We start from the raw sequence: 15344 nt of genomic DNA, 5'->3' as shown, positions 1-15344 counted from the left end.
CTACCCTATAAAATTACAGTAATGCCAAGAATCAGTAAGAAGTCAAAGAAAGAAATATTAGAAAGAGTATTAGGGATAAATTGAGCATATTTACACAAACCAAATATTATAGCAGTTAACTAAATACACATACATGCAACTACATAAATGAATCTGAGAAACACAGTATTAAGTTTTAAAAAATCACAAGTTGAAAGCTGTAAGAGCAATCACTTCTCACTCTAATAATGAGAACAAGCCAGATTAGCTACAAAAGCACAGTTTTTAAAATAGAGAAGGGAGCTGAGGATGCAAAGAAGCCTAAATGTGTCGAGTCCATCTCAAGAGAAAAAGGACCAACAGCTGTTTTCATTCCTAGCAAAGTGATAGGAAGAACAGGAATCCACCACAAAGAGGAGTAAGGAGAAACTCACAAATTTTTAATCCGTTTTAACGGCCACATGTGGACTGCCATGAAGACAGGAATTTCAAGGAGTCCCAGCCATAGAGTAGGTCTGCACCACCAGCCAACTCTTCCCCATGGATCTTTGCCAAACACATAGCAAGAATATACCAAAGGCTTGAGATAGGGCAGGGGAGTTGAGAGACATCTGCCCTGACACCTATGGCATCTTCCCCAAGGGTAAGGCAGGAATCAGAGCATAAAAATGAGAAAAATCTCTCTCAGGCACTCAAGCCTTCACCCAGGGCACTGCAGCAGCTGTCCAAAAGCTGAGACCAGATAGTGGGGGAGAAAGAGATGTCCTAGGTATAGAAATCTGGGGCAAGATTGCAAAGAAAACTCTCCAGTAACCCAAAAAGCTGGCAGTCTGGCTGAAAGACAAATCTTCCACAGTTCAGTAAGCTGGTGTTGGGCTGTGAAGCACAAAGAGTTTTGCCAATCCCTGCTAAAGGGAAAATCTTGATTCTTCCCTCAAAACATCTGAAGTTAGTGATGAAATGAATCTAAGTAAAAGTTTCATCAAAGCCCACACCCATTTCAATTACAAATGGCACTGACTCAGCCCACATGCTACTGACCTGAAAGAAGGGTATGGCCTTCTAAATTACTGAAGCCTCTTCAATTCTTTTACACACAATATCTAGCATGCAATCAAAAATTATGAGGGACACAAAGAAGGGAGAAATTCTAAGCCACAGTCAAGGGACGAAATAGCCAAAAGAAGCAGACCCAGAGATGATAGATGTTGGCATCACTAGGCAAGGACACCAAAATAATTAGTTTAAAATATGTTAAAGGATCCAGTAGAAATATGGACATAAACAGAGAATTTCAGCAGAAGAATGCAAATTATTTTTTAAAACTATTATTAAAAACTTTTTTTTAAATACAGAAATGCTCAAAATGAAAAATAAGATATCAAAGAGGGCTCACTGTAGAGAGGATGCAGCAGAGGAAAAGATCAGTAAACCTGAAGACAGACCAACAGGAATTATTCAAACTGAAACACAAAGAGAAAAAAAATAGTAAAAATGTTTTTAAATCCAAGATGTATGGGACTATATAAACTGGTAACATATATAAATAAATGGAGTTCCAGGAGAAAAGACTGAACAAGGACAAAAAATTTTTGAAGAAATAATGGATGAAAAATTTCCAAAACTGATGAAAGATACCAATCCACAGATTCCAGAAGCTTTAAGTAAACCCGAAGCAGGACCTATATAAGGAAAACCACACCTCAGTGTGTTCTCATTTAGCTGTTGAAAACAAAAAATGAAAGAGAAAATCAGCAGGAAAAAAAAATTCACCCATACATACAGGGGGAAATGCAAATAATAAGAGCTAACTTCTCATTAGAAATAAAAGAGGCCAGAAGACAATGGGCTAACATCTTCAAAGCTCTCACAGAAAAAAATAAAAATAAAGACTGTCAAACTAGAATTCTACATCCAGTGAAAATATTCTTTAAAAATGAAGGCAAATAAACATTTTCTGGAGCAAAAACTAAGAGAACTTGTCACCAGCAGGCCTGCATACAAGAAATACTCAAAGAAGCACTTTAGGCCAAAGGGAAATATCCAGATTAAAGAAATAAAGAGTATCAGAAATGGTAAATATGTAAGGATAAATACAAAATTCTATTTAAAAGTATCTCTATTTTATGTATGTACAAGTGAATATGTGTTTTTATATACATATTTTTTAAAGTATATTTATTTTATGTATGTATATATATTTATGTTTCTTTTAAATACTGTTGACTGCTTTTAAATAATAACTAATAGATTTGTATCATACACAGATATAAAATTTATGACAATAGCAGTTCAAAGGGTGGGGTAGGAGAAGTGGAATTATAACATTATAGGTTTCTTATATTATTTCTGAAGTACAATATTACTATTCAGAGGTAGACTACAAGTAAATATGTATACTCTAATCTCTTAAGCAACTCCTAAAAAAGTATAAAGAAACATAGCCTGATTTTTTTTAAAGGAAATAAAAATGGAATATTAAAAATATGCACTCCACCTAAAAGAAAGCAAGAAGAAAAAAAGAAACAAAATACATACTGGATAATAGAAAGCTAATACCAAGATGATAAACTTTAACCCACCAGTATTGGGACAAAGGCAAAATTAAAAGTGGACTGTTGTATCCATGTTAAATTTCCTGAAATTGATACTAATACTGTGTTTGTATAGGAGAACATCCTTTTTCTTAATTGAAAAATTTGGATATAAAAAGGCATGACATTTGCAACTTACTCATCAACAGGTCAGATGGGGGAGGGGAAGGAAGGGAGAAATTTTTCTTTATATTTTTAATATAGAAAAATAAGCCAAACTAAACCTATTGCTTGGGAATGCATACATTCAAAAATCTTGAGGAAAAGAAGGTAAGGCATCAATCATGACTAAGCTCAGGTAGTGACGACCTCAAGGAGGAGCAGGAAGATGGGACATGGCTGAAACCCAGAGGATACACGAGTAGATTCAAAAGTCCTGGTATTAATGTGGTTCTTGAGTGAGTAGTAGTTCCACACATGCTCTTCATAGTATTTCATTTGAACACTTGCATGTGTGTTACATACAATCTACTGTGTCAATCTAACATTGCATTTTTTAAACAGCAATGGTGAGTGGAGGGGGATTGAAGAGATAGAAGATCATCCAGTTTATAAAAACTAGTTTGAATTGGGAGTAACTTTTATATTTCATAGAGAACTAAACAAAAGCAGTAAGATGGTCCCCAACTCTTACCTGAACCAACTGACATTTCATCAGATCCGTATTACTAGATGTAACTAATTATAAGCATTTATTGACCACCACTGTTTTCCCTTTCCTAACAGCCTCAGCTACAAAAGAATGAATACACTTCATTGAAATCCTTACTTTAAATTCTCTTGCTAAGACATAATAACTCTGCCTTGAAAAAATTATGTGCCAACATTTTACTGCAGAAAAAAATTTCCAGGTTATGTAGAAATAGCCCATTAAACAACGACCATCGTTACCCTGTTAGGAACCTTCAGGAGTCCTTTCTGCATAATTTGATGTCAGTTCTCACTAGATGAGAGAAAATGTAAGTAGTCAACAGAATCCTTAAGAGTTCTAGTTTAGAAATTCAAGTATCCAAAGTCAAGAACCTATAATATGCAAAATATTTCTAGGTGCTGGTGGGTGGTGGTTGGGTAACCTTTATTTATTTATTTGTTTGTTTGTTTGTTTGTTTGTTTATACATATCTCCCTCTTTCCCAGAGTGCTTTATTTGTTTAAAATGTTTAGTTAAAAAAATAAAGAAAAAAATGGAAAGAAGTCTTGGTTAGTGGAAAGAACATCTCAGTTCTATCACTAGTTTTCCAAGTAACAAAGAAAATCTTTTATTTCCTCTGCTTCAACTAAAGCATTTGAAAAGGGCTGATACTAGGTCTGAATTCAGGAGAATTACATTGATAATGTTTCTAAGGCAAATATGTTCTATAAGATATTGTTAATCATGCATTTTATTAACATTCACAACTTTACAAAATGAACAACTGAAGCGCAAGGAAGTTATTTTTCAGTGTGTTTCAATATTACCATATTTCATTAAATGATAAATATTTACTGAGAGCCTGCTGTGTACAGGTACTACTCAGGGTACTGGGAGAACATCAGTGAACAAAAAAATGGAGTCCCTACCCCCATGGAGTTTACGTATTGTTAATCATGCATACAAATGAATACGTTAGTGAACTCATGTCAAAAGACCATAAAGGTTTTAAAACCACCTAAAATTCTTGTGGAGCCACAGTAGGTTATAAAGGGTCCTTGACTCCATCTATTAAGTTAATAGGGAATGTTCGCTGTAAGACCCTGATGGTCACCTACCATCATCTACCATCAATCCCATGGTGTTCTAACAATCACAGCATGGCCAGCATGTGGCAAAAAGAAAATGGGACACTTTCCAGATGTTTTCTGAGATGATGGAGAGCTTGATGCAGTTAGGAACAGGACAGTTGAGAAAAGATAGGATCCTTATGTATTATAAGGGCAGTGCCCTCTACTAGATAATAAAGGATTTCTGATCTAAAAGGGAGGAATTATTATTGGAAATGGCACTTTTGCTTATGGGGGACAGTCCCTTGTTCCATCTTCAAGGCAAACATGACCCCAGTTCCACTGACTATCAATTATTCACTAATTATTTCAGAGGGGATGAGCCAGTGAAAGGAGGAGGAGAAGGAGGATGAAGAAATGAGGGGAAGTGGGAAGGGGAGGGATAGGGAAGAAAAGAAAAAGGAAAATATGGCTTTTTAAAAAAAAAACACCAATGGACTTCTAGGTGAGGAGAAATTTAAGAATTCTCTCACATTCTCAAGTATTTCAGCCCTGTTAACATCTCCAAACTGTCTGTGGCTTCAGCACAGAACTGAGAGACTGTCAAGTCCAGGATCTGAGCAGGCCTCCCTGGCCTCAGGGGGTGTTCCTGAAAACAGGACTTCATCTGTACCCCAGTTCATCCCCTTCCTTCCACTCCTGTGATCAAGAGACTATGAAATGTCTATACTTCCAGGCCAAAGACTTTTTTTTTCTTCAAATTTTCAACTCTAAACAAAAGCAGGCTGCATGTATATGTATGTCAGAGAGAAAGACATTGATAATGTTCACTGATCTTTTTAAACTGCAATTCTAGGGGTGTGAGAGTGAGGACACTACAGTGAGTCTTTGATGCGCCAGCCCCTCAACGAGGGCAAGGAGCAGTGAGATGTCTGGACAGCACCGCAACCAGCTTCCGCCCTTCTCTCTTACATACAGCCCTGAAGTGCTGTCACCCCACATCAGCACTCCCTGTGTTGAATGAAAGATGCCCGAAGATAAACAGTCCCGCTCTATTTGACAAAGGCTGGAGAGTTGCTTCAGGTTGCTTCTAGTTGCTTTCAGTACTGTGTCCCTGGTTCTCAGACAATAGCTCCAAAAATGGACATGAAATCCAGTCCCTGCCTCTCGAAGGTATCCTTAGTGCTCATGCTTAGGGTCTGGATAAAAGCGGTCCCCAGACTTCCCTGCAGGACTCCCACGCTGAAGGGGCAAGAGCAAGCCATTCCTCAGACTCACGCAATCTTTATTTTAACCACAGACTAGACAGCTCTGCATTTTTTTCAGCCCTAATATGCTATCACTGTCACACTTGCTTATTAACCCATAAACTCTCCTTCATAGGTTCTTAGGAAAGGGTGACCAGAGTTCTTGGGAGGCGACTTCTAAGTTCTACTCTAATAATATGTACCATTTAGTGAGTACTGTGTATCAGACACTGTACTAAGTACACTTCATTTCATCTTCAACATTTAAAGGTAGATATTATTAATCCCATTTAACAGATTGGGAAACTAAGGCTTAGAAAAGTCAAATAATGTGTCTAGGATCATACTTCTGGGGAGAATCTTGGGATCTGTCTTTCCAAAATGCATACATAACCACTATTTTATACTTGGAGGAAGATCAGCAAAGAGCAGCAGAAAGGGCACTGTCTTCAGGTGGGAATAATCATTCTACCCTGCCTTTCTTCCAGGGTGGAAGACAGCGTCAACACCTGTTGCTGCATTCCAAGAAGTCCACTTCTCTTGGACAAAATTCCTTGTCCATCTGTTCGAGGTCAGGAAGGGGAGGTGGGATGAGAGGAGTTGCAGGAATAGGAGCTCTAAGAACTAAGTCTAGAAGTTATGTCTTCTCCTCAAATTTCATACTTGCCTTTGTATAACAGTATGGAGAAACATGGGCCCTACAGTTTAAAAATGAACTCTGCTAATATTAAAGTTATTTACACACGAAATTAATCAAAATAGGCAACAACAGGGTATGTGCTCAATAAATAACTGAAGGAATGACAGAAGGAAGGCAGGCCGTGAGCAGGCAAAATTGGCATTCTCTCTTGATCTCTCCTAGCTGGCTGGTGTTTCATTTCCTCTGCTTGTGACTAATTGGTTCTCTAAGTCTCTATCAAATTAATTTGGTCAAAGTTATTTAATTTCACTCTGTCATTAGCAATGCTAAGAAACTTAAAAGCAATACAGTAACAAATATTCTTGCCAAAGCATAAGAGTCTACAGTTTGAGCAGCCCTATGATTTTTTGCAACTAAGGCATCATGCTAGGGTAGGCCTATTTTTCTGAAACTTCAAGCTCCTTAACTGAAGCAACACTCATGGAGACCAGAGACACACATACATATAGAGCCAATCTAAAAATGAAGCTGCCAACAGTAGCTAATAAAATCCCAGGGCGTATGTTTATTCCTCCATCAGGTAACACAACCCTGACGCAGAAAAGGATCCCTAACAACCTGCTAGTGAGGACTTTAGAGAACTCTTGGAAGAAACACACACAGAGATGAAGAAGTAAAAATGAATTTATGACGGTTTCGTTAAAAGCAACGTTTGAAAGAAGAAAACAAAAGATGCTGAATAATAACTGGAGGGGACCCCTAACCACACAGTGGGGATTTGGGTGTACAGAGAAAATGAAATAGTCGTGAGCCTACATGAAACACACTTGCGGCGAAAGCTCTGCAACACAAAATTAACCCATTTTCTCCACTCAAAATTGCTAAAAAGAGCAAAGACTCCAATGTAGATCCATTCAAAACTTTTTTAACAGTAGGAACATAGTTGATACTTTCTATCTAGTGGACCACCTGTAATGAAAGCCACCGTGAAAAGGGTGGCATTTCTGTTCAACCAGATGGCATCATCATTTCAGTGCTGGAATTTATTCTGACTCAGACTGCAAACTCACCAGAACCTCTGGCCCCTTCCTCCAGTTCCCCAAGTCTGCAAGGACAAGAGGCTGGCTCTGAATGGGGAGAGGGGAACATTTCTCCTGTCCTTCTGAAAGCCTCTTCACACCCTTACCCTCCCATCCCCAGGTCCCTCAACAGACCCCACCAACTAGTCTCAAATGTGTACAAAAGTCAAATGTCTAGGAGAGACCTGGAAAATTTAAACAATCAGAAATGGAGGAGCTGTGCGTAAGAAAGACTGGGGGAGGTGAGGAGCTTATACCTGCGATCTTTCTCCTAACCTGTTCTGACTCAATCTTGTTGAAGTTGTTCATCATAGCACAATGTTCAGATTCAAAATGTTTCCCCTCAGGGTCAGGAGGGCCTTATGTGAAAAGTATTACATTGTCAAGAGATCATTCATTTCTGTTTGAGACAGCATTTGGAATATCAAACACGAGGCACAAAATCGGAGCTTATTAATACTTACCAGAGACAAAAGTAAATATACACAAAAGGTTTTAATTAACCCTACCCAACAGAAGCAGAAAGAGTATCATGTCCCATAATAACTAGGATATGGAAAAGCAAAGAAGAATTCCCAATAAATGTATTGCTTTTTTTCTTAATTGGAGGTGGGTAATAGCTACAACTTTCATTGAGCATAAGAGACCAAGAATTACATAAGAAGCTGCATTGCAAATGTTGGACCCAATAAGAGCAACTGAAACTGATTCTGGAATGTGGTTAAACTACTTTATCTAATACTATTAATAAATAAGAAGATCTTTCATTAGTTGGCAGGAGGGTAGTTGCTACTGGCCAATTTGATCTTCCTGAAAACAGCGAAGACATGCATGCACTTTTTTCCAGATAAAAGCCGTAAAGTTCCAAAGTACTGTTTCTGGAATCGGAAGTTACCGTGCAGTGTCATACTTTTCCTGAATAGGCCTGAAGTCTCCTTTCACCTGTTCCCAATTAGTGGGATGGAAGGGGAAACTGTTTGTTCAGAACATTTTTTATTGAAACTTTTTTACAAGTGATGAGTTTAGAAACCTTAGTAAATCAGAAATTGTTGATCAAAAGAGAGCATCTAAGAAGAATGAAAAATGAAATTATCCTTCCAGGCCACATGGGGTGGCCCACACTTTGAGACCTAAAATAACCAAGATTTCTCATTACTCAGCGAAGGTGTGTAGATTTAGTAAACTGAGCTTAACAAGATGCCCTACAGCTTGTGGGCAGGAAAGGAAGTCGATTCTATTTATCCTTGCTTTAAGAATCTGCCTCATCCCCTCTTCCCACAGAGGGCTACATCTAGGCTGGTTTGTTAGTCTCCAAACTCGGTAGAGACAGAGCCAAGAATCAGCCACCTGCAAGGTGCCACTCAACCCTTGGGAGCAACGAGGCCGGCACACCTTACAAGTGTCCCCTCTCCCCTCTCCTCCACTCCCAGAGCCCGACCCAGAACTGCATTTATCTCTGGGGACCGAAAAGCAAACAGACCTTTAAAAGAAAAAGAGGGAAAGCGGGTTTGTATTATATAACAATATACAATATAATAGATAAGGCTTCTAGAAAACGAAAGTAGCGAGAGGAGGGGCAGGGGTCGGGGGAGGCGAGGGGTGCCGGGCGTCGGGGAGCTTTCGCCGCCACTTACTCGAAGGCGAAGAAGAGTCCGCTCGTGACCAGGATGAGGATGAGAGTCAGGTAGAAGACGCCTGTCTGCCGGGCCATCATAATCCTCCCATTGCAGAAGAACTTGTTTCTTCCCGGGAAAACCTCCCATTTTCTCCGGGCCGCGATTTTCTTCTTCTTGTGGGGCGACTCCATGGGGGAGGAGCTGTGGGTGCTGATCTGACTGTACTCGCAGTCTTTCATGGGCCCGCCGCCGCCGCCGGGAGGCATCCACGAGGGCAGCCGGCTGGGGGCGCACACCCCCAGCAGCCCCCCGGCCGCGCGGGCCCCGCCGAGCCACGACCGCCGCCGGCCGCCCGGCCGCCCCCCGAGCCTCGGGGCCGCGGCCCCTACGCGGGCTCCCGGCTCGGCGACAACTTTGCCGAGGACACCCAGGTTAACCCTTTGGGAAGCCCAGCTGTCATAGCCGTTTCCCCTTCCTAGAGGGACAGTGCTCGCCCGCAGCCCGCGGCGGCGGTCCTCAGTCGCTTCCAGCCCGCGTGCCGGGGCTCCAGGACCCCGCGGGGCGCGGGGGGCTGCCCGGCCGACCCCCGGCTCTCGGCGAGCCCGCCCCCTCGCACAGACGCTCGCTCGGCCCCGCCGCCCCCGGTCCGCTGGCCGCGCCTCGGCTTCGGCCCGCCGACCCCCGAGCGCTGCGCCCCGAGGGGACACGAGGCGGCGGCCCCGGCGCCGGCTTCCTCGGGAGCCACTTCAGCGCCTCGGCCAGGTTTATTCTAATCCTTCCTCCCGGCGGCGGATCCTTCCCAGGAGAGAGCGATGGAAACTGGGAGGCAGCTCGCGGCCCCAGCAACCCCTCCCAGGGGTGGGGAAATCAAGCACGTTATTCTGTCAGGAGCGGGCTCGGCGACAGCCCGGGCGCTGCTTGCGCGGCGACCCCTCACCGGCGCGCCTGGCAGCAGAACCGAGTCCCCGGCCCCAGCGCGGGGCTGCCGGGGCCGCCCGGGCCGAGGGTCGCGGCTGCGGCTCGCGGGCTGCGCGGCCAGGGGCTCCCTCGCTCCCTGTTGCCCCATAGGAGCCAGGCCCGGCGCAAGGAGGGCCGCCGGGGGCGGCGGAGCGCGTCTCAGGGCCGCGGGGCGAGCGCCACAGACACTTGTTTGCAAGGCTGATCCTCGGCGCGCGCGCCGCGCTCGGAGCGGGTCCGCCTCCTCCCGGCCGGGTGGGCGGTGGCCCGCGCCTCGCCCGCCGGGCTCCTCCTCCGGCTCCTCCTTTCGCAGGCGAAGCCCGCACGGGCTCGGCGGGGCCCCCCGCCCCTGTCCCCGCTGGCGGGCCCGGCGCGGCCCCTGGGCAGGCGCTGGGCTCCCTCGAGCATCGCCTGGGGGCCGCTCTGGCCGAGCACCCGCTGCCCCGCCGCGTGGCGCGCTCTCCCTCACACTTATGGCCGCTTCCCGGCTTCTCCTCCGGGTTTATTCCTGGCTGCAGCTGCCACCTCGAGACACCCATTCACACAGCAATACGCAAACCCATTCTTGCGACTCCAGCGGACCTGAGGAACCCGCACGGAGGTGACTCTTCTCGGCCCGCCCCGACTCTTCCTCTCCCTCCCCCAGCGAGGCGCGTGGTCAAGTTGCAGGGGGCTCTACTTCAGCCCGGGAATGGGGTGGGCAGTGCCCCGGCCACAGGATAGGGACGGGGCTGCAGGAAGCGGGCCAGACTCCGGGATGGGGGCTGCGGGAGGGGGTCTCGGGGCCCAGCCGACTTCCAGGCCGGGTTTCCAGGTTTCCTGCGGGAAGGAGGGGACAACGGAGCGGTCTGAGTCTCGTCTGGCCCCGACCCATGCCTCCCTCTGTGATGACAAGCCCCGTGGTGGCCAGGTTCTACGTGGGTTGCTGCCTCCTCGGCCCTTTCTTTCTCGCTTCTCCGACACTGGCGCTCACATTTCGCTCGCTTTATTTCTCTTCTTTCCCCTGGGAGCTCTCACGGCGGCAAAGGGACCGCCCGCTCCGGTCTCCGGTCCGCGCCTCCCTGCTCTATCCCACCCGACAATCCCTGCCGATCCGCTCCTGCGCTCGGCCCTGGCTTTGCCGCGGGGTCTGAGCCCTTCCGCGGTGGGCACAGCCGAAGGGCTGCGGAGAGCGAAGCCTGCCGGGCGGGGACGCTCGGTTTTTCGAGCCCCACTTTCCTTTCATGAGCCATTGGGATGTGTAGTTCTTCCTCTCGCCGGTCCGGCTCCGAGAGGAAACAATTTAGGGACCAAAGAACTACAAATCCCTGCATTCTCTGCGACGAGAGCGGGAGAGGTGAGGTGCTGAGCGTTCTGGTGCTCTTCGGATAGAGATGGAAACTAACAAAAGAGAATGGTGGGGGACCACTGCGCCTTGTCCGTGTTGGGCACTTCACACATTACACACGTTATTTGTCTAATCTTCACGACAATCCTGCGAGGCACTGTTGCATCCAGCTTAGAAAACAGTCAACTGCTTGCCAGAGGTCACAAAGCGCCCGAGTGGTAGAAATTAGATTGAACCCAGCGCCCTGAGAATTTCCCTTACTAAGCGCTGCCTCGGTGAGCTGTGTCAAAGGGAGATGAGATTGGTTTATCCAGGAGAGAAAAAGAACTAGAGCCAATTCGGAAGAGATTCCTGTAGTAAAGAGAAAGTGTTGGGGATGGCAATTAAAGTGTGACATGAAATTACAAGGAATTATGATCTAAAGTGATATTTACAAGGGTCCATTCCAAAGCAGTTTAGAGGAATGGGTACGATCTTAGTCAGTTGTATTAGAGTGGTTTTAGGTATTGTATGACAGACAAGTGTGTTATTGGGACAATTAAGTATTTTGTGACTGTACTATTTAAAGAAAAACAACAACTGGCAAGCCTCAGATATTTCAAATGGAAACTTGTATGCTTTCCTCTCCTTTAGTTCATGGAATTAGCAGGATGTTACTCAATTTACTGCCAACACCTTTTCTCCCTGGTCCAGTTAATAGACTAAACCCATTGACTTGGTGGCTTTAAAAAAAGACTCCCATTCTTGTTCTCAAGACCAAATTTTCCTGGCAGCATGGTTATGCTTTTTAAAAGTCCTTCTCCGTTAGAGATACATACTAAAGTATTTGCATGTGCTTTAAAATACTCCAGCCCATCCAACCGTCTAAAAACATGAGGCTATAAGATGAAATAATATTGGCAGACTGTTGAAAATTGTTAGTGTTGGGTGTTAGATATATCTGTATTAGTTATCTGGTGCAGCAAATTATCACAAACTTTAGCAGCTTAAAACAACACAGATTTATTATTTCACAATTTCTATGGATCAAGTGTCCAGGCACTTGGGGTCCTCTGCTTAGGGTCTCATATCCGCCATCAAGATGTTGGCTAGGCTGCATTCTCACCTGGAGGTGCAACTGGAAAAGAATCAGCCTCCACTTTGGTCACTGGCAGAATTCATTTCCTTGTAGCCACATGACTGAAGACCTTGGCTTTTTGCTGGCTGTCAACTGGAGACTGCCCTCAGCTCCTAGAGGGCACCTGGAGTTCATTGTTACATGGGCTTTCCCAACACAGCCACTTATTTCATCAAACCATCAAGGAGAGTCTCCAGAACAAGCCTGCTAACAAGATGGAAGCTTATATAACACAAAGTAATCACACAAGAGTGGCATCAAATGTGCCACTCTCTGTTGGTTAGAAAGCAAGTCACAGGTTTCGCACACACTCAGGGGAGGGGCTATTACAAGAATATGAACACTAGGATGAGGGGGCAACCTAGAATCTGTCCACCACAGTGTACAAGAAGGACTGTGTTTATGTTTGAAATTTTCTGTAATAGTAAGAAATGGATTATATCTTTTAAAATTATCTCTAAATTTCCCATTGCAAGTAAGTTTCTAGATAAGCTGATATGATTGTTCACAGCTGTCTTCCTAGGAATTCCTCATTTCTTCCCACTCCATGTTTAATCAGACCTGTGGCAATTAATACGCTTAGGACACATACTTAGAGAAGTTCACTAGAACCTGGCCTGACAGCCACGGATTTTAGCTCACCACCTAAAACCTACTCTGTAAGGTCTGGCAGTGTTGATTCATTCATTTCTTGATTATTTAGAGGCCTAGTTTGTGCTAAGTATTGTTTTTGCAGCAGGGATATAAGAGAATCCAGGACAGAAGTTTATATTTGGGGGCTAGAGGGAGAAGTGGAGAGAAAAAAAATAATAAATGCAGATAAAATGCAAACCAAGAAGGGGAAATAAATGACTAAATGATAAGAAAATATCAGACAGTCACTACAAGAACAAAAGAACAAAGTAGAGTTGTGGGATAGAGAGTGGGGTCAGGTGAGAGACCTCCGTGGAAGAATCACTTGAGCAGAGAACCGAATGGTAAGAAACAGCAAGTGCAAAGATCTCAAGGCATATCAAGCCTGGAAAAGTCTACGGGTACTAATTAAACTATGGGAATGGAGTGAGGGACAGGTTGAAGATAAGAGGTAAGGCTGTGAGGTGACAGGACTGCTAAGGCACCTGGAATTGATGCTCCATGCACTGAAAAGTCACTCAATCTGTGACCACCACTTACTAAGTGTGGAAGGGTCAGAAAGAAAAGTGATGTACGGTAGTTGTCCTCGAGAATGTACAGATTCCAAACTTTAATGCTAGAAGGACCTCAGTGTATCTAAAATTATAGACCAAGACATTTGTTTTGTGAATAAGGAAATTGAGGCCCAGAAAAGGAGTAACCTGCTAAAAATTCCTTGAGAAGGCCTAAAAGTAACAAATAATTCATAAATGAATCTTTAATTGAAAGAGTATTCTCTGATTTAAAGGTTTATAAAAATGGTAACTAATAATTATTGAGTGCCTGTCATGTGCAAGGCAGCATGATAAAGAAGTTGAATGAGGCAGAGAAGCTACAGTCTAATTCCAAAAACAAGATGGAGACATGAGAAAATAAATAATGGAAGAAAAATTATATAATAAAAATCACCATCATTTCTGGAGTATCTTCTTGTATTAGGCAATATTCTGGTTCTTTATATATTTAGCTCATTAAGTCCAGGGGACAACCAAACAAAACAAGGATAATTATTCTTTCACAGAGGAGGAAACTGAAGATCAGAGAGGTTAGGTGATTTGCCCAAGGTTTCACAGCTGCTAAGTAATGGAGTCAGGATTGGCAGCCAGGTATGCATGTCTGATTCCAAGTTTTTCTACTCTGGCCCACTACACAATGGAAATAGTATACTGTGTCTGACTAACTGCCAACAGAGTAGGGAAGCGTGTCTTGATTTCAGAGGAAAGCGAGATCTCTGAGGCTTAAACTGTAGCAAAGTGGGACTCCAGGACTCTGACAATTTGATTGGATTGCTCAAATCTTTACATGTGCTCAGCACATCTGGGAACATCTTGTGTCAAAACACATAAGATATTTAAAGTAATAAAGTCAGCACTACAAGAAAAAATTGGATGAGGCAGAGAAAAACTTAATCCAAAATGGTCTTGCAATTTTCCCCAGTGACTTTCTTGGCTCTTTTAACACTAAAAAATTACTTTTTAGGATTTTTAGAAAAATAGTACATGTGCATTGAAAAAATTGAGTTACAAAAAATTACCTTACACATAAATGTTCAAATTGCCATCATCTTAAGATAACAATCATTAACATTTGTTGACCATCCTTATGTAATTCATTTTGTGCACACATACACATATATCTGTACCATCTAATAAAAATGGAATCATCATGAGTGCTGTTGATCCTGTATGCTTTTTTAAATTGTATTTTTCCCCTTCGTCTCCAACCGCCCCACTCTTTCCCAAGTAACCAATGTTAACAACATAGTATAATCCTTCTTCAGGCTTATATAATTATAAGCAAATGTAGACACACATATATGCAGTCCATTTTCCAATACCATCCGAATAACGTCCTTTATAGTTAATTATTCTTCATTCGGCATCCAGCCCAAGATCATACTTGGCACTTAGTCATTTGGTCTCTGGAGTCTCTTTCAATATGGTACACTCTCACCTCCTTTTTTTTAGTTTCTTGATCTTGACATTTTAGGAGAGTTTAGGCCACTTACTGTGTACAGTGTCACTCAGTTTGGGTTTGTCTGGCATTTCTTCACAATAAAACCCAGGATAGGGTGCTCATCAGCTTTCAGCCATGTGCACGAAGGCAGCATTGCTGAAACTGCAGATACCTGCCTGGGTCATGCCGGCTGCTGCTTCTTGGCCCGAGTTCCTCACGTAATTTTGAAGAAGTGAGACCATACTGCTTCCAGCGGCAGGTGCTAGATAAAGCTGAAACGTGCCTCCAGCCCAAGCCAAAACTGATACCCCAAAATACAGACACTTGTTAATTGAGAAGCAAAAGAAGTATGTGCTCAGTTTTAAAGAAGCAAAAATGATGAAGAAGTACAAAGACTCCAAAACTATTTTGTTGACTAGTTGTAAAATGTGCAACAAAACAGTAACCAGTTAAATAATGG

At 43.6% G+C, this 15344-nt stretch overlaps 2 protein-coding genes across 3 annotated transcripts in view; one reads left to right on the top strand and one right to left on the bottom strand.

Annotated features, from left to right (window-relative positions):
• Positions 1 to 10042, bottom strand: part of ZDHHC14 (zDHHC palmitoyltransferase 14) — a 245392-nt gene extending 235350 nt beyond the window's left edge. The window contains exon 1 of one of the 2 annotated variants that reach the window (XM_006197701.3): positions 8874 to 10042. In XM_006197701.3, coding sequence (XP_006197763.2) covers positions 8874 to 9121 — 248 coding nt within the window. In that variant the 5' untranslated portion in view covers positions 9122 to 10042. The remainder of the gene's footprint in view (positions 1 to 8873) is intronic. The other variant, XM_006197702.4, reaches the window with a different exon arrangement.
• Positions 10043 to 10569: 527 nt separating this feature from the next.
• LOC102528046 (uncharacterized) lies at positions 10570 to 11387 on the top strand. Its single transcript, XM_072965940.1, is given in 4 exon segments — positions 10570 to 10733; positions 10823 to 11076; positions 11079 to 11203; positions 11205 to 11387. Coding segments are annotated over 4 exon segments (726 nt in total).
• The last annotated feature ends 3957 nt before the right edge of the window (positions 11388 to 15344 follow it).

The sequence above is a fragment of the Vicugna pacos genome, chromosome 8 (genome assembly GCF_048564905.1).
Source record: "Vicugna pacos chromosome 8, VicPac4, whole genome shotgun sequence".
NCBI lineage: Eukaryota > Metazoa > Chordata > Mammalia > Artiodactyla > Camelidae > Vicugna > Vicugna pacos.
The sequence above is the reverse complement of the archived record's forward strand: the minus strand, read 5'-3'. Positions and strand labels throughout refer to the sequence as shown.